We start from the raw sequence: 23,366 nt of genomic DNA, 5'->3' as shown, positions 1-23,366 counted from the left end.
GTTGGACTGCATCTCAAGGAAACTGGAAACAACTGCAGATTGTGGGGAGCTGCCAAGTCCCAGTCTGCCTTTCCCAAGAGCCCAGGCGATTTGAGTAGAGACCGAGGAGCATCGCTGTGCCTCAGGTCAACGGTTCTTTTTTTTTTTTTTTAAAGATTTTATTTATTTATTTATTTATTTATTTATTTATTTATTTGACGGCTAGAGATCACAAGTAGGCAGAGAGGCAGGCAGAGAGAGAGAAAGGAGGAAGCAGGCTCCCTGCCAAGCAGAGAGCCCGATGCGGGGCTCGATCCCAGGACCCTGGGATCATGACCTGAGCGAAAGGCAGAGGCTTTAACCCACTGAGCCACCCAGGCGCCCCTGGGCCAACGGTTCTGAGCAGAAGGGAAACTCAGGATCCCCTGGAGCACTCGCTGAAACATGAGCTGCTGGAGCCTGAGGGTCATGCTACCACCTGGGGAGCTCCCAGGTGCTGGGGCTCGGTGCTGGGAGCCCCAGCTCACTCTGGTAGCATGTGGAGTGGCTAGAATATGCCTAAACTGTTCTAAGCACCTACAGGTACTAATTTATTTAATTCACTTAATCTTATTTTACAGATGAGGAAACCGGTAAAAAGGGAAATTTAATGGACTTGGCCGATGTCCCAGAACCAGTAAGTGGCAGGGTTGATGTTTTTACCAGGGCTGTCTTGCTCTGGTTATCCTGCTTTAATGCATCTCAGAGATGGCCACTGGTACCATGCAAGAAGATCTGGTGGACTGTAGAATGGGAGGAGCAAAGGGCCTAAACTTTAAAAATGAAATGGTTTCAGAAATTCCACCCGAGTCTGAAGAAAGCACACCTCAAGGATACACCTGCTGCTTCAGGGAGAGACAGGAAGACGCTGATGAAATTGAGATAGAGGTGTTTTTCACCCACCGCTGTGTGTTGTCATCTTCTAGGGAATTTCTAAAGATGCCTGGGGCTCTACGCCAGGGTCAGTCAACCCAAATTTTTGCAGGTGGGGCCTGAGCATAAAGATTTGCATGTCATCCTGAATGATCCGAGAGCCCAGGTGGTACTGGAAATTGCTTAATCTTTAGAAGGATTAAGCTGGAATTCACCTTGGAGCCTGGGGAATCAAGGTGGGCCACAGACTCCTTGGGATGTCCTGTGACAGCAGCACCCTCTATCTAACACTCATTTTGTTTTTTAACTTTTAAAATTTATTAAATTAATTTATTTGAAGATTTTATTTATTTGTCAGAGAGAGAGAGAGAGCACACAAGCAGGGGGAGCGGCAGGCAGGCTCCCCACTGAGCAAGGAGCTTTATGTGGGACTCGATCCCGAGACCCTGGGGTCATGACCCGAGCCAAAGGCAGATGCTTAGCTGACTGAGCCACCCAGGTGTCCCCCTAGCTAACACTCATTGCCTACCTGGAAGACCAGTCCCAGCACTGGCCACTACTCCCCCAATCAATGGGATTAAGCTCTTGTCAGTGCCTGGCTCATCTCTAATCTTATAATGACTGTTAGATCTTTTATAATCTGAGGCAATCCCCACCCATCTTTCCCTGTAAACCATTTCCCTAAGCCTGATGGAATCAGTGGTTCGACTTCAGCTACCCACACCAAATACATAATACATACCACCCCAAAATACAGAGGCATTTTCAATCCTGTTCGCTCACTAATCTTTCACACTCTTGCTCTAAAATTCCCAAAGATTTGGTTTTCCCTCCATAGTGAGTGGAGGGTAGTTATCCATCCACATCCCGTTGGGGGGTGCGATATGTACTCACTGCTCTTCTGTGCTGAAATCTATTGCTCACTCTTCATCCTTAAACAGAGCCCACGAATTTAAAACACGCCGTTAGACTGCAGCGTCTGCTGCCCAGACCAATGGCTCTTGACAAGGGTAAATCTTGTCCTTGGGTAGACCTTTGGAGACCTCTGGAGACATGTTTTGGTTGTGACACCCAGGGAGGGGAGGATTCGACTGCCATCTAGTGGGTCAGAAGCCAAAGATGATGCTAAACATCCTACAACTGACACGACAGCCCCCTCAGGGAAGAACCATCAGCCCCTGAGTGTCAGTAGTAATGAGGTTGAGAAACTTGGCCTTAGTTTGTCCCATCCACTGGACTTCCTTAGTGAGGTTCTCTATCCTCATTGTGACGACTTCTTTCTATAGACAGAAAACTAGAATGGTCTACCAGATAGTGACACGGCATCTCTCAACTTTATCCAGGTCTGCATCTACTCAAAATAAAAACAAGCACAACCGATCCCCTGCCATCTCAAGACCAAAACAGGTAAATGCTCAGGGAAGCATCCTATCTTAACAGTATCCACCAGTCTTCATCCCTTTGCACTGCCTTATTTTTCTCTAGCACGCTTATCATTTCGTGGTATTGCATTTTATATCCCTTTGTTGCCTGTCTTGTTTACTGGAACGTAATATGTATGGAATCAGGGTCTCTTTGTTCCCCATTGAATTCACCCATTTCTTCAACAGGTGTTAATGGGCTGACAATACCAGTCACTGCCATAGACTCCAGAGGTCCTGGACACACAGACAAACCCACGTGAGTTTATGGTTTAAGGTGTTGTCTTTTAAAGCAGAATGCAGCTAAAGGATGGGAATGTTCTGAGCTGATTCAGGCGGTCAGTTAACTTGTCCATGTCCTTTTCGGTAATTAATGAGCTCCAGTTGCAAGTGTCTGGGGAGACAGGAAGGATGGGAGTCATTGCCCTCATGGAGGCTTTTTACTTCCTGGCGGGGCACTTTGCAGATAAGTTAATAAACATGCAGAAATTTGCATTTTTAGAAAACGATGAGTGCCGGAGAGAACAGAGCAGGATGAAGCAGTGGAGTATGCCTGGGAAGGAATGTGAGGTCGTGACAGTATTCTGGGCTCATCAAGGGTGCCCCTCACTGGAGAGAATCAAAGGTTGAGAAGGATATACTCTGATGCATACACTGGGTCCTAATCGTCCCCAAATAATGGGCGCCAAAAGACCCCTTGAGATAGTTCTATTTGGAAAGTCTCCCCCAGTCATTTCTAGGATGACGTGAAGTCTGCTGGTTTGGGGCTGACCCCATGACATGTCCAGGCTGTGAGCAGTACCCTCGGCTTCCCGCTTTGTGTAGAGGGAGACCTGGCCTGAAATCAGGTTAGAGGTGGACTTCTGGGATGTGGAAAATTGCCTGGCTTATAGGTTGGGGAAACAAAGAAGGTTGAAAGATGGAAGTCAGAGCAGTCTGTGGACAAGGCAGGTTGGGGGCCTGTGAAAAAGTACATGGAGCGTGTAGAACTCTGTGTCTCATGTTCATGCCATCCAGGGGCACTTCCCGCAGCAACTGGGTAGAGACGATCGATGCTCTGTCTGGTGAATGTGAGGTCATCTCCTTCCTCAGACAAGCATCTTGAGCCCTGATGTGGGGTCTGACAAACCACTGCCTCATGCCGAGAAGTTCCTTTTGGGCTGCAGAGGGCCGATCAGTACCTGTGTGACTGTGAATCCACCGTGATCACGGATGGCACTCCGAAGCACCAGGTGCCGTGGCGGGGTGGCCTGTGAAAGGCTTGGCTCTGGGATGACATCCCGTGGGGGTGGGGTGCTCTGTGCGTGAGCTGGCAAGACTCACGGTCAGGGGCTATGTTCCTAACAGCTGGACATGCAACTCTAGCTCTCAGGGGTGACAGTAGGATTGGCTCTCCTCACTCTCTTCACTCTCATTTCTAAGGACTCACTTGAAGAATCTGTGCTTCCTGTCCCCCAGCCTCAGGATCTACTGGATGAGGGGCCTTCACTTTCAGAAGGGTGACACTTCTACCAGGAACCAGGAAGAGCTCCCTGCTTGGTTACTTTGGGCTCTCTGTGCTTATGAACCAGTGGCAGAGAAATCGGCTACTTGACTGGCATGGATAGTGAACCATGATGACTACTGGGGACTAGGGTTACTGCAACATAATGGGGTTAGGAACACCTGTGTCTGGGGCCCAGAAGATGCTCTGTGCCCTACAGTCATGGGGACAAGGAAACTGCATGTCTGAGACCCAGTAAAAGCAAAGTTGCTGAGATTACCCCAAGAGATGGCAAAATAAGACTCAGGAGGGTCAGAGAGTTTCACTACCCAGCATCAAAATGTATTAATAATTCCAAGGACACAGATAATTGCAACACACAGGTAAAGCACAGAGAAAGTCAGAGGCAACCAACGCAACTGCTTCAACCCCTCGTCGTCCCATTGGAACGACCCTCGATTTAAGATATGAGGTCCTCGGGGCACCTGGGTGGCTCAGTGGGTTAAAGCCTCTGCCTTTGGCTCAGGTCATGATCCCAGGGTTCTGGGATCAAGCCCCACATCGGGCTCTCTGCTCAGCAGGGAGCCTGCTTCCCCCCCCCTTGTCTGCCTCTCTGCCTACTTGTGATCTCTGTCTGTCAAATAAATAAATAAAATCTTTAAAATAAAAAGATATGAGGTCCTCATTTAAGTGATGTATATTGGCCCTCACTTACACACAGGAGTTCCTTTGATCAATAACTTTCTCTCCTGCCCCCCCATTCTCTGATAATTAAATAGGAGACCCATTTTCCAATTGTCATCGCCCCATAAACCCATACATCCTGAGTGCATTTACTATAAGCTGTCCAGAAGGTCCAGGTGTGTTCCCTGAAAAGTATTTCATAGATAAGGAGTCTAGTTGGGTTTCTCTGATACCAGGAGAAAGTCTGATAAGCATCTTTATAAGCCAGGATAGGAAGAGTGGATAATAGACCAGATGCTAACTCGTTCCTTTCTAGCACCCCACAATTCAGACCTTTCAGAAAAGAAGCCCCATAGTCCTACTATGGAAAGAGACCTGATGTCCATTGACAGATGAATAGCTAAAGAAGATGTAGTATCTATATACAATGGAATACTACTCAGCCATAAAAAAATGAAATCTTGGGGCGCCTGGGTGGCTCAGTGGGTTAAAACCTCTGCCTTCGGCTCAGGTCATGATCCCAGAGTCCTGGGATCCAGCCCCACATCAGGCTCCCCTTTGCTTCCCCGACCTATAAGCCTCCCTCCCTCTCAGCAGGGAGCCTGCTTCCTCCTCTCTCTCTGCTTGCCTCTCTGCCTACTTGTGATCTCTGTGAAATAAATAAATAAAATCTTAAAAAAAAAAGAAATCTTATGATTGGCAAGGACATGGATGGAACTAAAGGGTATTATGCTAAGTGAAATAAGTCAATCAGAGAAAGATAATTATCATATGACTTCACTCATATATGGAATTTAAGAAACAAAACAGAGGATCATAGGGGAAGAGAGGGAAAAATAAAACAAGACGAAATCAGAGTGGGAGACAAACTGTAAGAGACTCTTAGCTCTAGGAAACAAACTAAGGGTTGATGCAAGGAGGTGAGTGGGGGTTGGGGTAACTGGGTGATGGATGTTAAGGAGGGCACGTGATGGAATGAAAGCACTGGGTGTTATATGCAGCTGATGAATCACTAACCTCTACCTCTGACACTAATAATACACTATATGTTAATTAATTGAATTTAAATAAAATAAGTAAAAAAATTAAATTACAGAAAAAAGGAAAGCCCAATCACTCCGACAAATGACTTAGACAAAAACAGTGCTGATCCACCACAAGAATCTAGAAGGCGTGGTGGAAAAGAGAGAGATGAGTAACACTAGTGGTCCTGGGTCCAAGGTGCAGTGGAGATTGTGGCTTGTTCACTAACCACACTGAGGTAAGAATTCCATGTAGACAGTGGCTGAAACCTTAAAGACTAAACCACTGGGTGGGCTTAAGGTGGAAATGATGATAGTTGAGAAGTGAGAGGGTTGTGTAGTAGCAGATGTCACATCGTATCCCCTTGGTGCACCTGGAACGTCAGCCTGGGCTTTGATGCATAGTCTCATTCAAACACGGGCTCTCCTTGTTCTGCCATAATTTTAACCTCACATATGGATCATTCATCATTCTGTATTCATTTCTGGAGTCTTTTCTGGTGCTAACCCACAACTATCCAGGAAGTCAGTGCCTCCTAGGAAAACTCCTAGCCAATGGGGGAAGGGTTAAACTTGGTACATAAATGCCCTAAACTCCCGTCTTTCCCTCAGGGGATTATATGAGGCATCTTATATGCTCTTTAGTAGGGTTCAAAGGGATGAACCACCCCACCATTGCTCACACCATGGATTTCAATCCCTTACCCTTATGTTGGCTCCCTTCCTTCCCTCATCTTCCCCTTCTCCTTGCTACCTCCTTCTTGTTTTGGGGGATCATCTTCCAAATAAAGTCAAATCTTGAACTCAAGTCCCTGTATCAGGCTCTGATTTGGGAAATCCAGATTAAGGCAGTATTATCATTCTGATAAACAGGATGAGGAAGAGATGCAAGAAACAGACAGAAGTGAAAGATCTCCATTTCCCTTAAAAAAAATCAGTTATGGATAAAATTACCAGAGTACAAAAGACTCAGGGACAGAAAAACGTAAAGAAATGGGTTAGTGCAATTGCTTTTGCAATTCTCTTCTTTCTCCCCAGTTGTTCATACCGTCTCCGAATTCTTACACTACAGTTAAGATAATTTCTCTAGGGGAAATATTTGGTGCATCAAGAGTCAATTGATGTATATATGGTGAAGACAAGAATTGTTCATACAGAAATAACAAAAATCCCCCCCAGCAATCCCAAGTCTGTCCCCACATCCTTTTGCAAGTCCATTCAAGAAAGCCTATCTATGATGATTCCTATTCTGATCAAAGATAATGAAGCTCATGGGTGAGATTGCAAATCAATAGTAGCACTTAGGAATTCAAAATGCCAGGGCTAAAACAAAAAGAAATAACATAAATTTTTTTCTAAAAAGCCAGGGCTAGGGTGTTATGTATTGTGGAACTGGAACCAAACATGAGCTCTGGTAGTTCCCAGGCTGGCCTGCAGGGATCCTGTGGCCACGAAACAGACAGCAGTGTCCGCAGAAATGGAGGCAGGAAAGGCATGTGTGGAGGGAGGTGGTGTCTGGGGCAGGAGGTATAGATTTGCCTTGGTCTTGGTCATACTGACCTTGACTCACCATCCAAGTATTTACTGCTGTTCTTCCTGCAACAGCTTTTATGCCTCTCTTGTCTCTGGATGGAGTCCATCACCTAGTAGACCAGGACTGGAGAATGTGGAGAGCATGGGCTGCACCTGGAGAGTTTTCCTTGTTTTTTAGGGGGCAGCTGCTGCCAGGCAGCAACATTTGGTGCACATCTCTTCATCCCAGATGAAATGAAGAGGACCCCTCTGCACTTGCCCCTAGCTAGGTATTCCCAGAAGAAGTAAAGGAGATGGGAAGTAGAAGTGAAGAGATTGGAAGAAAGAGGAAAGATCAAGAGCTCTGTAGGAGGATGGAAAGAAAGAAAAATGGATCCATCCCAGAGGCTCTTCAGTGGGCTCCAGTAAAGGCCCTGGAATGTGGTCAGCAAGATCCAGCTTACAGAACTCTGAATGTGATCTGGAGTCGGGGGTCCTCAGGTCCCCTAAAGGGTTTGGGGGCCTTGGAGACCCTGAGGAAATCTGTGGGATGGGGTCAAGCTTGCATTGATAGAGCCCCTAGTGTGGACAGTTCTGTACTCAAGGAAGCATCTTGGTAGCTAGAAACACCTTGGTTGAACAGAGTTCATGGGATCATGGAACACATTGACCACTGAGCCTGTATATCATGGCTTTCAGAGTCTTGCCTGGGTCTCCTAATAACAAATATATTTTCAACATGACCCAATATACAAACTTGGACAATCATGCTTTGATATTTCTAATCTAGTCTATGTTTCCCCAAATCTGAACATAATCAACACACTGATTTCATGATCCACTAATTTGTTATGATGAGTCGTTTGAAAAAAACACTGTGGGAAGTGGGAAGGACAGTCTTCCCAGTAAGCGGTGCTGGGACAACTGAATATCCACGTGAGGAAAAAAAGGTATTGGACCTCTATTTCACCCTATGCACAAAATTAATTCTAGTTGATTGTAGGACTTAAATGTGAAAGGCAGGACATGAAAGCTTACAGAAGAGCTTCCCAACTTCAGGACTAGGAGATCATCTCTTAAACAGAAGGCAAAAATATTAACCATAAAGGAAAAAGGCTGAAACATTTTCTTATATTAAAATTAAGGATCTGTGTTAATCAAGACTATTTAAGACATTCCCCATAGCGTCATGGTAGACACCTACAGATGAATCTTCATACATCCTTTAAAAATCAGATCTGCAGAATGAAATCCCCCCTTGCCACACATTAGGGCACAACCAACTGACCTTGACCCTGTATCTCCCCATACACAAAAATCCAGTATGACTGACTTACAAACCTAAAGTCAGAAGGCAGAACAGTATGTTTTTAGAAGACAACGTACAAGCACATTTTGATGATTTAGGAATAAGCGAAGACTTACCGAAAAGGACAATTATTGTTTGATTCTATTTCTATGAAGCACCTAGAGGTCAACCTCACAGAGACAGAAACTTGAATAAGCTCAATGGTGACTGCCATGAGTTGGGGGAGGGGGACGTGTGAATTGTTTAATGGGGACAGAGTTTCAGTTCTGCAAGAGGAAGCTTTCCGGAGACGGACGCTGGTGACAGTCGTACAAAATATGACGGTACGTACACGACTGAAACATACACTTAAAAATGGTTCAGAAGGCAAATTTTAAGCTACGTGTATTTGACCACAATTGAAAAAAAGGTCTTTAAAAAAACTCCGTGGAACCACGGAGTGTCCCTGTCAGACAGCATTGCTGCGGAGGAGCCCTGCCCTACCCATCCCCACCCCACCTACCTGGCAATCCGAGTTGTCTTTCCTGCCTGTGGGCTCTCAGCTCCAGGTGTTAGATCCCGACCCGCTCCAGATCCCGATCTGCTCGGTGGAACTCTGCTCTGCTGACGGACCCCGTGCTCCAGGGTCTGCTCCCACCACCCGGTAAGCTGGTGGTCCCTCTTTCCTAAGGGATCCGGGTGCACAGTGCAGATAGTCCTAAAGAGACCTGCAGCCCAAGTGTGGGGTTGCTTGGCCAGGCTCTGGGTGGAGGGTGGTAGGACCCGTTTTCCACATGGAAACCCGTTTTCCACATCGGTGCTGTGTGTGCTTCCCTGGGGAGGGAGACGGGACAGGTGTCTGGAGGCTCTAAGACTCGCTTTATTTGACTTGTGTTCAAACAGTATTAGAGATTAAAACTTACAAGGTGTTTGTGATTTTAGCCTCATGTTTGGTCATTCGTTTGGTACACACAACAGCACAATGAGACTGCCTGTGTTATTAGCATTGGCAGCATTTCATTTATTTATTTATAGATTCTATTTATTTGTTTGAGAGCGAGAGCTCAAGCAGGTGGAGGGGCAGAGGGAGAGGGAGAAACCTACTCCTTGCTGAGCAGGGAGCCCAATGCGGGACTCGATTCCAGGACCCTGAGATCATGACCTGAGCCAAAGGCAGATGCTTAACCAACTGAGCCACCCAGGTGCCCTATCGGCAGCATTTAAAAAAAAAAAATGGTGGTAAAATACACACAAAATTTGTTGCCTTAAACCATTTCTTAAATGTACATTATGCAACCCATCTCCAGGACTCTTCATCTTGGGGGAAAAACTCTGTACCCATTAAACAATGCTCACCCCTGCTCCCTTGAACCCACGGAAACCGCCGTTCTACTTTCTTTTGGATAGATACACCCTTAAGTGGAATTGCTGGGTCATACGGTCATTCCATTTTAATTGTTTGAAGAGCTGCATCTTACCCACAGCAGCTGGACCCACTTATGTGCTTAGTAACGGTGCATGATTCATTGGCAGTATTAGGTCTGCAGCATTAGGGAAGGAGGAAGTACTGCTCTTCACCAACACGCTAATCTTGTCCTTTGGATTATCATTGGCAGAAGCCCTTGAACAATACTGGTGTTGGCTGGCTCAGACTTGCCCTGCAGGGCAGTGAGGAGACCGTCCATTGCCCCAAAGGAGCAGATGGCAGGTCTGTCTCTTCTGCCTTGGAGGGAAGGTCAGTCCTCCCTCCCTCCAGGCAACTGGGAGGTCACTTGGGTTTCCTGCTCTGCCTGAGCCAGGCTAGTCTCTTCCTCCCTGCAAATTCCGTTTCATTCTGCCCCAGCTCAAAATTCCAGTTGCATTTTGCTCTGCAGGTGAAGGGGCAAAGTTATCAGGATCCTTGGTGCAGAAATGCATGGGGTGTGAGCTCTCTGACTGCCCAGTTCCTCAAAGCAATCATTGCTTCACACATAACAAGGGAGGGAAGGAATACTGACCATCATGATGATTTTCCCCTGTTTTACGGAAGGGAGGGCCAAGAGTGGCAGGTGGCTCGTGGGAGATCTAGATGGCTGATATGAGAACCTGGATGGTCTTATTTCGGAGGTCAGGGCTCTTGTCCCCTCAGCTAATGGGGATGAACTTAAACGTCCTGCAAGGATTTGCTTGCTTCTTTTCAAGTAACCCTCCTGGAAACTTTGCAACATACTCAAAGTCTGTCTTACCACCCCTGCTCTGTGGGTTGGGTCTTCTGTCCAAGGACTCCCAGGGCCCCGGGGGATGGACGTTCTTGATGGCGGTCTCTCATTTTCTCCGCAGATCTTGGCCTCCTCCTCCTCTCCTCCACTCCACGAGGATGCTGTGTCACCATATTTGTCAGTTTGGCCGGAAGCTGGTGCGCAGGCGGCCCCTGGGGCCGAAGGAGGGGGTTGAGAGTGGCTTGGCCCAGTGCCTGAGCACCCTCGATCTGGTGGCCTTGGGCGTGGGCAGCACCCTGGGAGCGGGCGTGTACATCCTGGCCGGCGAAGTGGCCAAGGACAAAGCTGGGCCGGCCATCACCATCTGCTTCCTTGTGGCCGCCCTGTCTTCTGTGCTGTCCGGGCTCTGCTATGCAGAGTTTGGGACCCGCGTGCCGGGCTCCGGTTCTGCCTATCTCTACAGCTATGTCACAGTGTGTGTGACAGTATGTGACAGTATGTGACAGTTGTGTGCTTTCATCACTGGTTGGAACCTCATACTCTCCTATGTCATTGGTGAGGTGGCAGGGGAAAGTGGGGGGAGCTGGGCCGTAGTACAGGAAACCCCCAAACTTCATTCTACTCAACTCTGTCCTGCTTTCCTTACAACGACAGGACTGGGGAACTAGGAAGGAATGGGGACTGTAGGACACGGGGAGGCGGAGCTCCGGTGGAGACAGGGAGACAAGTTTGGGAAGGCTCATCCCCCACGACCCCCAGCTTCCCCCTGTTTTCTTGCATGAGATAACCTTGATCTTTTACTGACTGTTTTAAATAGTTGACCTATTTCATGAATCTTCTGTGTCTGCTCTCCCCACCGCAGGAAAGGAAACTCTTAGAGATTAGGCATTTTGTCTGGTTTCTGTCCCCTTTTTCCCCCCAAAAGAGCTCCTGTGGTGCATAGTAGGAACTCAGTTTGTGTTTGTCAGTGAACCTTCCTCCTCCTCCCCCCACAGGTGCCGCCAGTGTGGCCAGGGCCTGGAGCTCCGCCTTCGACGACTTGATTGGGAACCAGGTCTCTCAGCTCCTGAAGGGAAGTTTCTCTCTGCAGGTGCCCCATGTGCCGGCCACACACCTGGACTTCTTGGCGCTGGGCCTGGTGCTGCTGCTCACTGGTGAGGCTGGTGTCCTCTAGGATGGGAAGAGCAGAGCGCAGAGGGGGAGCTGGTGTGGACTGGTGGGCAGCGCGGGAAGGGAGGGTCTGTGATGAGAGACAGGAAGACAAGTCTTAGACCACTGCTTCTGTCCTTGGGCATTATTGACATTCTGGGCTGGATCAGTGTCTTTGGTGTGGCGGGCTGTCCTGGGCATTACGTGTGTGGTGTGTGTGTGTGTGTGTGTGAATCATTGTTGGATGTTGGCCTCTACTTCCAAAATGCCACTGGCACCCACCCCCACAAACTGTGACAGTCAGAATGTCTCCAGGTATCACCAAATGTCTCTTAGAGAACAAAGTCACCCCTAGCCAAGAATCATTCACTTAGACCGACAAGTTTCTTCCTTGGTACTGAGACCAAAGGTTTTTTTTAATAGAGGTGAAATTCACAGAACATCCAATTAACCACTTCATCTTACTGTTCCCAGCTTTACGGAGATTTGACTGACATACAACATTGTGCAAGCTCAAGGTGAACGACATGATGATTTGGTCCATGTGTATATCACAAGCTGATGACCATAAGAAGAAATTAACCATCTCAGAGGGCCCAGTGTCATGCACCTTCCATGTTCTTCCAGACCCCAAAAGCACCAGCACCCCCAGAAGGAACCCTCATACCATCCCCTGTCCCCGCCAGCCCCTGGCGACCACTGGTTTGCTTTCTGTATACATGGGTTTAGTTATTTTGGATATTTGATATTCCATCTTTCCCACAGGACTCCTGGCCCTGGGAGCTGGTGAGTCGGCCCTGGTTACCAAGGTGTTCACAGGCGTGAACCTTTTAGTTCTTAGTTTTGTCATCTTCTCTGGCTTCATGAAGGGAGATCCGCACCATTGGCAGCTCACTGAAGAGGACTACAAACTGGCCATGTCAGCATCCAATGACACTTCCAGGTTAGGAGGGCCATCTTGGCCATGGTAGAGTGTGTGGGGTGTACAACTGGGGAACGGTGGGGGATAAAGAGGGAATATGGTGGGCTGGATCCCCACGGGGAGCGAGGGGAATGGAACCCAGGACTTATGGTATGGACTGACCCATCAGTAGGGATGGCTGAACATAGGCCCCTGTGTCCTTCCTTGTTCCTTCTCACCACAGCTTGGGCCCTCTGGGCTCTGGAGGCTTTGTGCCTTTTGGCTTTGAGGGGATTCTCCATGGAGCAGCGACATGTTTCTATGCATTTGTTGGTTTTGATTGCATCGCCACTACAGGTAACGTGGTCATTCTGCCCCATCAGGGGTTTGGGCACACTTGGGCTGCCCTTGGGCAGAGGATTGGTAGGAGGGTAGTCTGCTTCTGAAAGTGGAAGAGGGAAGAGGATTTGTGCCTTCACCCCAGAGTTTTCCTGACTGAGTACGTCCACCCGTCCCACAGGGGAAGAAGCCCGTAATCCTCAGCGTTCCATCCCCTTAAGCATCATAATCTCGCTCTTCATCTGTTTTTTGGCGTATTTTGGTGTCTCGGCGGCACTCACCCTCATGATGCCCTACTACCAGATTCATCCCGGCAGCCCCTTGCCGCAGGCGTTTCTCCATGTGGGATGGGCCCCTGCTAGATACGCCGTGGCTGCTGGAACCCTCTGTGCTCTTTCAACCAGGTCAGTGTCTGCCTCTCCCTGTCTGGGAGATTCTCAGGTATCCCAGCCCTTGAGATTGAGAGATGAGAGACACCTGACCGCATGCTGGCTGGGGTCTGTTCTGCTCTTTCACGAGCTCATGTACATTCCAGTTTTCTCCTCCAGCCTCCTGGGTACCATGTTCCCCATGCCTCGAGTGATCTACGCAATGGCAGACGATGGGCTCCTTTTCCGGGGACTCGCTCGGATTCATCCCCGCACACACACTCCCATCATGGCCACCATAGCATCTGGAACTTTTGCAGGTGAGAAAACAAAACACACACCTTTGATCAGTTTCCTTACCTTGGATATTTCCGTGGTTCCTCATCCCCCTCCCCCACCTTGTTTGTGCCGCATTCTAGCATTCATGGCATTCCTCTTTGAGCTAAGTGATCTTGTGGACCTCATGTCAATTGGGACCCTGCTTGCTTACTGCCTGGTGGTCTTTTCCGTTCTTGTCCTCAGGTGAGACTCCACTGCTTCTTGGCTGGGGGTTCTTGGACTCATGGGGACTGGATGAGGAGCTAGTCCTCCTCTGCTTCATGCTGCCTCCTAAGCATACTACAGCACTGAGGGTGGGGAAAGGTGGATCAGGATGCCTGATACTGGATGAGCAGGGGCTGGTGTTCATAGTGCCTTAATACCTCTCATTCAGGTACCAGCCGGATGAGAATTTAAGTAAGAACAAGAAAACAGGGGTGGAAATAGTTGAGATAAAGCCTGAACCTCAAGCAGGTTCTTTGCAACCTGTACCTGAAGCAGGAACTGTGCAGGCTCCGCCAAGTCTGCATAACCCAGACAAGACCACCCCAACTCTGAAATCTGGCCGCATTGTCTACGCATGCAGCTTACTGCTTGGTGAGTAGTGGGGTTTCTGTCTGTGGAGGAACAGGATGGGAGTGTGTCTTTGGCAGCTGAGGAGGAAGCTCAGAGAGTTGGTGGCCCTTCTAGATAGGGCAGTTTTGGGGTGGGGTGTCTTGACATATTTGGCTTCTGGAGTTGGACCTGTTGTCCTCCAACTTGACCCTTGCAGCTCTCCTGCTGATGATCCTGGGCCTAATACTGGCCCAATGGCCCAGCCACTTGCTGTCTGGAGACCCGGTGTACACCACAGGCGCTGTGCTGCTGCTGCTGCTCATTATTGGGCTCACTTTCATCATCTGGAGACAGCCCCAGAACCCCACTCCTCTTCACTTCAAGGTAGGTGACCTTATGTCCCCAGACTCTCCACCCTGAGTGAATGAATTCTGTATGCTTTGAAGTCTACCACTCTCAGCTGGGTCAGGGAAGAAAATGGTCAGTTGCTAAAACAAGAAACTATTGTTTCACACTCAGTACTTGGCTACCTCCATTTACCAACACCCACTCCTTTGGGAGCACCCAGTGGGAAAAGAGTAGGCACTGAAGGTGCAGCGTAGGACTGGAGTCTTTCTTCCCACCCAGGTGGGGCAGGGGTTTCCCTTGCAGACATCTGCGCTGTGTTGCCCACAGGTTCCTGCTTTGCCTGTGCTCCCACTGCTGAGCATCTTTGTGAATGTTTACTTAATGATGCAGATGACCGCTGGGACCTGGGCCCGATTTGGCATCTGGATGGTGATGGGTAAGTGGCTTTCTGGGGAAAAGAGGCTTCTCAAGGGCTACCACTCAACCCTCTTCCTACTGCCTTTCCCCAAAACTGTCTCAGAGGCCATGGCAGAAGGCCTGTTGGGCACTTCTAAGTGGGCGCAGTGCCTACTTTTCCATAATTTGTCTCATTTCTCTACTAGGATTTGCCATCTACTTTGGTTATGGGATCCGACACAGCTTGGAGAAGGACAGTGATCAACAGCCACCTGCCTCAAGCTCCCAAACTCTTGGCAAAAACAGCCCTAGTGCTGAATTAGCTTAACCACAGGAAACAGATGCTGTGTGGAATTCCTCTGTACACTGGAGGTATCTTCTGTTTCAAGGGAGAGTTTGAGCCTCTATGGAGTGAGCCTCTATGTGTTTAGAGCACTGTATTTATTGCCAGTGGACAAAAATACCCTTAATCTTGTTTAATTTTTAAGTAAACTTTTGAAAGCATAAAATAAATAAAATTGCATATGTCATAAATGTGCAGTGGGATGAATTTTCACAAGGTACCAGCAATGTAACCAGCAACTAGAGGAAGGGTTATTACCTGCACGTAAGAAGTGCCTTCTTGTGCCTATTTCCAGCGAAAACACAGATTGCCACATGGGAAGAAAATGCAGGTTTCACCTCTGTATTGTGTCAAGAATTGTACTTAATTTTTTATTTTTGAAATTTATTAAAAAAAATAATCTCTATCCCCAGCACAGGGCTCAGACTCATGACTCTGCGATCAAGATTTGTGTGCTCTACCAACTGAGCCAGCCAGGTGCCCCTGAAGAATTGTACATTAAGTTTTAGGGCCCCGGGGTGCCTGGGTGGCTCAGTCATTAAGTGTCTGCCTTTGGCTCAAGTCATGATCCCAGGGTCCTGGGATTGAGCTCTGTGTCGGGCTCCCTGGTCCACGGGAAGCCTGTTCTCCCTCTCTCACTCCCTCTGCTTGTGTTACCTTTCTCGTGGTGTCTCTGTCAAAAAAAATAAATAAACAAACAAATATCTTTTAAAAAAAATTAGGGCCCTAACAGACTGGAAGTAAAAGGAAGGGAAGAGACATATCTTGCAAGTGGTAACAGGAAGCTGGCATAGCTATGTTAGTATCAGACAAAGTAGACTAAGAAAGAGCACAATATCACATGAAGTGGATCATTTCAAAATGCCCGAGAGAACTGGTTGCTTTTATTTTCCTGCCAGCTTTATTGAGAGATGACTGACTTATAACCTTGTGTAAGTGATCATCTTACTTCACGTTTCTGTGGTACTCTTAGAGGTACACAGTGGGGTTGATGAGGAAAAGTCGAGATGAAGAAAACAGCATTTCCAGAAGTGGGGGCAGTGTAAGAAGTAATGGTTGATCAGTGGGTGCGTTGCATGGAATGAGAAGACAAGACAGCGGAACACAATGCATGAAACTGAGATTCTAGATGCTGAAGATGTCGTGTCGGTAATAGTCAAGGACAGGATTGTCTGTGGGGTGAATGACGCAGGGAGAGTGACCATTGCAGGGATGAAGGTCAAAGAAATGGCGTAGCCAAGTCATTCAGTGAGTTAAAAAATGTAGTGGAGGAGGATTAGCAGCATTAGAAATAGCGCCATTCTGCAAGTCCTAGTGAAATGATAGGGCTAGGGTGGCGGCGTTGGTTAATGGAGACAATTAAGATGAAAGTCTGATGGAAAAAGGTTGATTACCTTGTCACCACTAACATGGGACAACCAGATACATGTGCATCCTAGAGGGCTGCCGTAGGCAGCAGTGCTATCCATAAAGTGTTGGTGACAAAAGGAATCAGAACATAATCAAACCACGCAATGCCCCCTCCAACTCTCCAGGGGAAGTCAATGATCAATGTAATTTTTCACCAAGGAGACCCTGAGAATAAGAGGAGGTTCTCTGGAAAGGTGATATGTGTAATGGTATAAAAATAATATATTCTTATAAGTGGAAAGGCTGAGTCAAACCATATATACTTAGAAGTTTTGGCAAATTTCGCCAAACTGCAGCAGCAGAAAATAGTGCTGTCCAAACAGATATAAAGAGAGCCACATAGGTAGTTTAAGTGTTCTAGTAGCACGTTAAAAAAAAAAAAAGGTGGGGCACCTGGGTGGCTCAGTGGGTTAAAGCTTCTGCCTTAGGCTCAGGTCATGAGTCCTGGGATCGAGCCCTGCATTGGGCTCTCTGCTCAGCAGGGAGCCTGCTTCCTCCAGCCCCCCCACCCGTCTGCCTCTCTGCCTACTTGTGATCTCTGTCAAGTAAGTAAATAAAATCTTTTTTAAAAAAGGCAAAAAACAGGTGAAATTAATTTTAGTAATAGATTTTATTTAGCTCAGTATATCCAAAATGTTATTTCAACCTGTAATACATGTAAAAATTATTAATGAACTATTTTACTTTTTTATTTCTGGACAGTCTGCAAATCCTAGTATTATTCTACACTTAGTTTACCACCTAGCCACATTTCAAGAGCCCAATGGTGGTATGAAGCTACTGGCTACCATGCCGGATAATGCTGTTCTAGAATTTTCTCCCATGCTCAAATGTTGGTTTAGTGAAGCAGTCAGGTAATCTATAGCCCATGGCCCAAATACTGCTTGTGGACCTATTTTTGTATGGTCTAGAGACTAAGAGTACTTTTTATTTTTAAAAGCTTGTTAAAAAAAAAAAAAAAGAGGAAGAGCACATGTGGCCTGCAAAGCCTGAAGTATTTACTATTTGGTTCTTGGTAGACAAAGCTTGGCAACCGTGGGTTTGGTGGAACAGAATGTGTTCAGGTGTGTTTGTGCATGTGCTGTGTTGATGAGCTCAAACTGACCTTGGGTTTGGAGGACCTTCACTTTAGCCACCTATGCCTAGAAGAGATTAGAAGCATCACTAGTGATCTCTGGCTTTTCTTTGGATAATTACTTTACTTTCTTTTCTTAGCCTGGTCAAAGCCTTGTCAGTTTTGCTGATTTTTTTTTTTTCAAAGAATCGATTTTTTGTTCCGTTCTTTGTACCTCTTTTATTTTTTAAAGTAGGCTCCAGACCCATGGGCATGGAGCCCAACAGGGGCTGAACTCACAACCCTGAGATCAAGACCTGAGCTCAGATCAAGAGTCAGACGCTTAACCAACTGAGCCACCCAGGTGCCCCTTTGTGCCAGTTTTCTATTCTCCATTTCTCTTTTCCTCCACTCCAGTCTCTGATATTTTCCTCCTTCTGCTAGCTTTGTGTTTAGTTTGCTCTTCTTTTCCTGGTTTCCTATCTTTTCAAACACAGGTGTTTACTGCTCTAAGTGTCCTTCTGAGCACTGCTTTCACAGCATCCCACTTGTTTTCATTTTCACTCCTGTTTTCTAGTTTTCTTGTGAGCTCTTCTTTGACCTGTTGTAGAGTGTGGTTTAATCTCCACATAGCATTTTCTTCTCTTTCTGTTGATTTCTCATTTGATTTCCCTCATGGTTGGACGAGATGCTAGGATTCCCTGCTTTTCAGTTTGTTGAGACTTGCTTTGTGGCCTAACATATGGTCTATCCTGGAGATGGTTCTGTGTGTATTCTGTTGCTGGTGGTGCTGTGTCTGTTAGGTCTACTTGGGTCTGTAGGGTGGTCTTTTATTTTTTTGTTATTTTTGTATTTTTATTTTTAAAAAGATTTTATTTATGACAAAGAGATAGTGAGAGAGGGAATACAAACACAGGGGAGCTGGAGAGGGAGAAGCAGTCTCATTTTTAAATAACTTATTTATTTATGCGAGAGTGTGAGCAAGGGGAGGGGCAGAAGGAGTTTTAAAGGATTTATTTTAGTGAGAGATGGTGAGGTTGGGGGGAGGGCATGCGTGTGAGTGCATGAACAAGGGAGGGCAAAGGGAGAAAGAGAATCCTTAAGCAGACCCCCTGCTCAGTGTGGAGCCAAAACCAATTGTTGGATGCTTAACTGACTGAGCCACCCAGGTGCTGGTCTTCTATTTTTTCAAATCAATCTCTCATCCAGATGTTCTAACTATGGTTGAAAGTGGGGGTACTGAAATCTTTAACTATGACTGCAGAACTGTTTCTCTCTTTGGTGATCAACGTTCATTTCATGTATTTTGAGGTTCCTTTGATGTGTATATAGTTGGTATATGAACTCACTATATTAATATATGATATCCTTTGTTTACTGTAGAAGTTTTAGACTTGAGGCCTGTTTTGTCTGATTAATGTAGCCACTCCAGCTATCTAGTGGATGAGGAAATCATACTTACAAAGATACTTTCTTAGTGATTACCATGGCCATTACAACTGTTATCTTATGTTTGTAACAATCTAATTTGAACTGATGCCAATCTAGAACCAGTAACAGAGACACTGTGCTCCCACTTAGCTCTTACCCAATGCCTGCTTATCATGGTCAGTTATAGCTTCATACATGTAGTGCCCATTAACACAGACTCATCATTTCTTATGCATTTATCCTTTAAATCACATAGGAAGTAAGAGGGATTACAAACAAAAGGTGTATCACTCACTGTGTTTTATATTTACCTGTGTAGTTACTGTTTCTTTATATGCCTTCAAATTATGGTTGAAGGTCCTTTCATTCCAGCCTGAAGGACTACCCTTCAGTATTTCTTACAGGGCAGATCTGTTAGCAAGCAAACTCCTTTTCCTTTTGTCTTAATTTCTTTTTTTTTTTTTTTTTTTGAGGTTTTTTTACTTGAGAGAGAGAGAGAGAGAGAGAGAGATCACAAGTAGGCAGAGAGGCAGGCAGAGAGAGGGGGAAGCAGGATCCCTGCTGAGCAGAGAGCCTGATGCAGGACTCCATCCCAGGACCCTGAGATCATGACCTGAGCCAAAGGCAGAGGTTTAACCCACTGAGCCACCCAGGCACCCCTCTCTCTTGTTTTTGAAGGACAATTTAGAGAGATAAAGATTTCTTGGTTGGCAGCCTTTTCTTTCAGCACCTGTATCATTCCTCCCTGCCATGAGACCTCATGGAGTCTTACAGTAACTTTTAGACATATCCTTAATGATAAAGTATGTCTTATACTCATATAGAAGAGAATCAGCAATTAATGCATTATTGAGGCTCAACAAAATTCATTTGTGAAACAAACATTTCTTGACTGCCGATAATGTACATGGTGCTCACTGTTCAAAGGGGTAAGGAGTCAGAGGTGAGCAAGCCAAGACAGGTCACAGGATTCAAGAACTCACAACCAAATGGAGAACGCAGACAATAAACTACTGAACCAGTAGAAACTTCAGTTTTGGATACACACCAAAAGAAAAGGAATAGTGATGTAACAGAGAGAGCTGCATCAAGATGCCTTAAACCTCAGTCTTTCAACAACTGAGCCTGAAATGTACTGACACTTTGATATATGGCAAGAAAAAAACTTGCCAGAACTCTGATGCCAGAGTGGCACCCGCTGAGAGACTGCACTCTTCAAAACTAGATTAAGAAAAGAGTCCAAAGAAAGCAGAGTTTGAAGGTTTTTAATGTTGAAATTGTGGAACAAATGGGGGCTTTGTTGTAAAGGGAATGGAGGTCAAATGTAGAGGATGAAATACTGAGATGGGACTGGCTCCCAGGCCAAACATGGAAACCTTTGTTGAGTAGCACAATACTGGGAACTTTGGTGATTTTCAGGTAAGCAGTGCTAGCACTAGAAAAAAGAATCTGAACTGAGTGCAGGACGTGGCAAACAAGGTAATACAGTGCGTGCTGGAGGCCCATAAAAAGGGCCACTTTCAGGCGGACGCATCAGAAGTGTAAAATATGGTGTTAGAAAATTACACAGGGCATTCATACAGCATATGCTTCTAACCCTTGATGGATTAGTAAGTACATGAACGTTCTGTGTAAATTGGAAGTTGCAATTTTATGATGAACTCTGGAGCACCCGTAAACAGAAAAGGAGGCCAAGCCAAGGGTGCACCATGTGACTAGCGACTTAAACTCTTGGCTTTTATGGACCTCCTTCCATCTCCAATCCAGGATTGTACTGCTCTGTAAGGGTGGTTTTAAAACTGAAGAGGGACAGAAGGGCTGAGATGCTGCCTGCACTTCCTGCCCCTACACAGACCAGCAGAGGGGTTGTCAGCCTCTTCTGAATCCATGCCCTCAACTAGTTGCAGGAACGTTCTGATTCCTGGCCTGGCGTGGACAGCTGCTGATTCTGGTGTCCGGTATCTGGCTGACATATGTGAGGGCTCCTGGCGTTAGGTTTCCCAGCCCCACCCTGTGTCTGTGAGCTTTAGGTGAGCTCCAGCGTGGTTATAAGGCTTGGGTGGCACTTGAGATGTTTCCAATCTATCTTGCCATGGGCAGAGTTTCTGGGATAGACTCATGAACTAGTCAGTCAGCGAGACTCCATTCTGCAAAGCCTGTGGAAGGGTTTGGGAGACTTTCTCTTGGTATTGTGAGTCCTAAGAATGATGAACCTGGCATGGTCAGGACCACCGTGTGCAGCGTCAGCATAAAAGCTACCCTAGGGAAGCAGAGCACAAACTCAAGGCCGGTGTCTTGAGGTGTTGTGTGGAGGCTATATCCAGTGACTCCTCTGCATAAGCTAATTTTTTTTCTCCCCAACCTACTCCCTTTGGCTACTTTCAATTAGGTTTTTGTTCCTTTAACTAGGAGTCTTGACGGACATACACTCTTCTGGTTTCCTTCTGTGGACTGCCCTTGTGTGTCTAGACAGCGTCCTGCATCTCCCCTGGGGCTTCCAGTTTGTCGCTGTTATCTCCACTGTGACCCTCCTGTTCCTCCTCTTTATGGCCTCCAGGCTACCCTTCCAATTCTGTCCCCTCATGTCCTTCCCCCACCATACTCCTCTCCTTACCCCTCCACCTCCTCCATTTATTCAGGACAGGACCCACCCACACCTGTAGTCTATGGATACTGGCACCTCAACCCTGGGGCAAACCACACATAAGCCCTACTTGGACCCCAGACTCTGGATCGCTTGTTGACCTCTGTGAGACACTCCTCTGTGCTCTAACCACACAGCCAGCATGGTGCCAAGGCTCTCCTTAGGTCTCCCAGGCCACATTCATGAGCATTCCAGTCTTCCAGCTCTCGAAGGCTACCCTGGACTCTCCTTGAGTCTCCCAGGACCTGTCTGTGCACTAGCCATTCCTCCCCGACACACCAGGCCCTTCCACCCCTCTCCCTGCTTCTCAACTCACTCCTGAGGGCTCTAGTTCTTTCCACAAAAGGACCCACACCCTTCTCTCCAGGGCTGACCACTTCAGATGGCTCAGGCCCATCCTGAGTCTAACAGCTCCCTCAACTCTTCCAGGACTGGATCCTGGGCCCTGGCCCCTCCCACAGGACACATTCACTTGTCCTCCTCAAGCATCACCTCTTTGCCCCTGCTGCAGGACCTCCAGGATCTGGTGGAGGTCTCGGGTCCTGGCCCCATTCCTTCCTGAACAGATCGCACATGACCACCCAACAAAGTGCCAGGCTCATACGTGATTTTAATGTCAGCTATTCTAGTGAGTGTCTAGTAAAACTGCGTGGTGGTTTTACTTTGCATTTCCTTGATGAGAAATGAAGTTGAGCCCATTTTCACTTGCTCACTGACCATTTGGCCAACTTCTCTTGAAAGTGGTTATTTAAGTCCCCTCTCCCCTTTAAAACGAACTTTTTACTGACTTAGGGCATTCTGTTTTCTATGTGTGTCCTCTGTCAGGTGCATGGAGAATAATTACTACTTTGCCCAGTGTGCCTCTGGCTTTTTTCAGTCTTCGAGGTGTCACTCGATGAACATAACTTTGTACTTTCGATGAAGTCCAACGTATAAACTTTTTATGTTTAGCATCTTCTGCGTACTAAGAAACACCGTCCACCCAAGGCTGTGACAGTAATCTCCCGTATTTCCTTCTACAAGTTGGACTGTCTTTTCTAAATTCTTGTGCCCATGGGGGGGCGTTCCCGTAGGAGTTCACTAAGAGCAACACTAATGGTGATGATGGTAAGAACAACAGCTAATATTTATTGAGCTTACACAGTGTTCCAGATACACCGTCAGAGAGTTTACATGTACCAAACTCAGTCACCACAACAGCAGTATTAGGCAGGTGTGATTTTCCCCATCTCACACACAACGCACAGGGGTAACAAGGTCATTTTTCCAGTGTGTCACAGGAGTAAAGGGGTGGGATGGTGATGGTAACAGGGAGGGTGTGTACTATGGCGGGACGCTCTCCCACATGGGTTACAATAGCAGAGTTATTCCCTAGAACAAATCTGAGATGGAGCTTGAATGGTGGAGGGAGGCTTCTACCCACCCATGAAACCAATTCAGCAAGACAAAAAAAACCCACAAAAAACAAGTCTACACTTAGTGTGTTGTGATCATGAAGAAGTGATTTCTCCATTCTCCAAATTTGCCTTGAGCATGACTATTCTGAGATGCTATAAGCAGGAGAGTGACCAGTGAAGGCTTTCCCATGCTAACCTGTATCATGGATTTTCC

At 46.8% G+C, this 23,366-nt stretch overlaps 1 protein-coding gene across 1 annotated transcript; it reads left to right on the top strand.

The window, feature by feature from the left end:
• Positions 1-10,657: 10,657 nt before the first annotated feature.
• On the top strand, positions 10,658-15,201 carry LOC123930608 (cationic amino acid transporter 3-like). Its single transcript, XM_045986811.1, is given in 11 exon segments — positions 10,658-11,054; positions 11,495-11,653; positions 12,414-12,591; positions 12,794-12,906; positions 13,070-13,292; positions 13,437-13,576; positions 13,676-13,778; positions 13,969-14,171; positions 14,347-14,513; positions 14,805-14,913; positions 15,080-15,201. Coding segments are annotated over 11 exon segments (1,914 nt in total).
• The last annotated feature ends 8,165 nt before the right edge of the window (positions 15,202-23,366 follow it).

The sequence above is a fragment of the Meles meles genome, chromosome 19, assembly GCF_922984935.1.
Source record: "Meles meles chromosome 19, mMelMel3.1 paternal haplotype, whole genome shotgun sequence".
Lineage (NCBI taxonomy): Eukaryota > Metazoa > Chordata > Mammalia > Carnivora > Mustelidae > Meles > Meles meles.
This window is presented reverse-complemented; position numbering and strand designations above follow the sequence as displayed.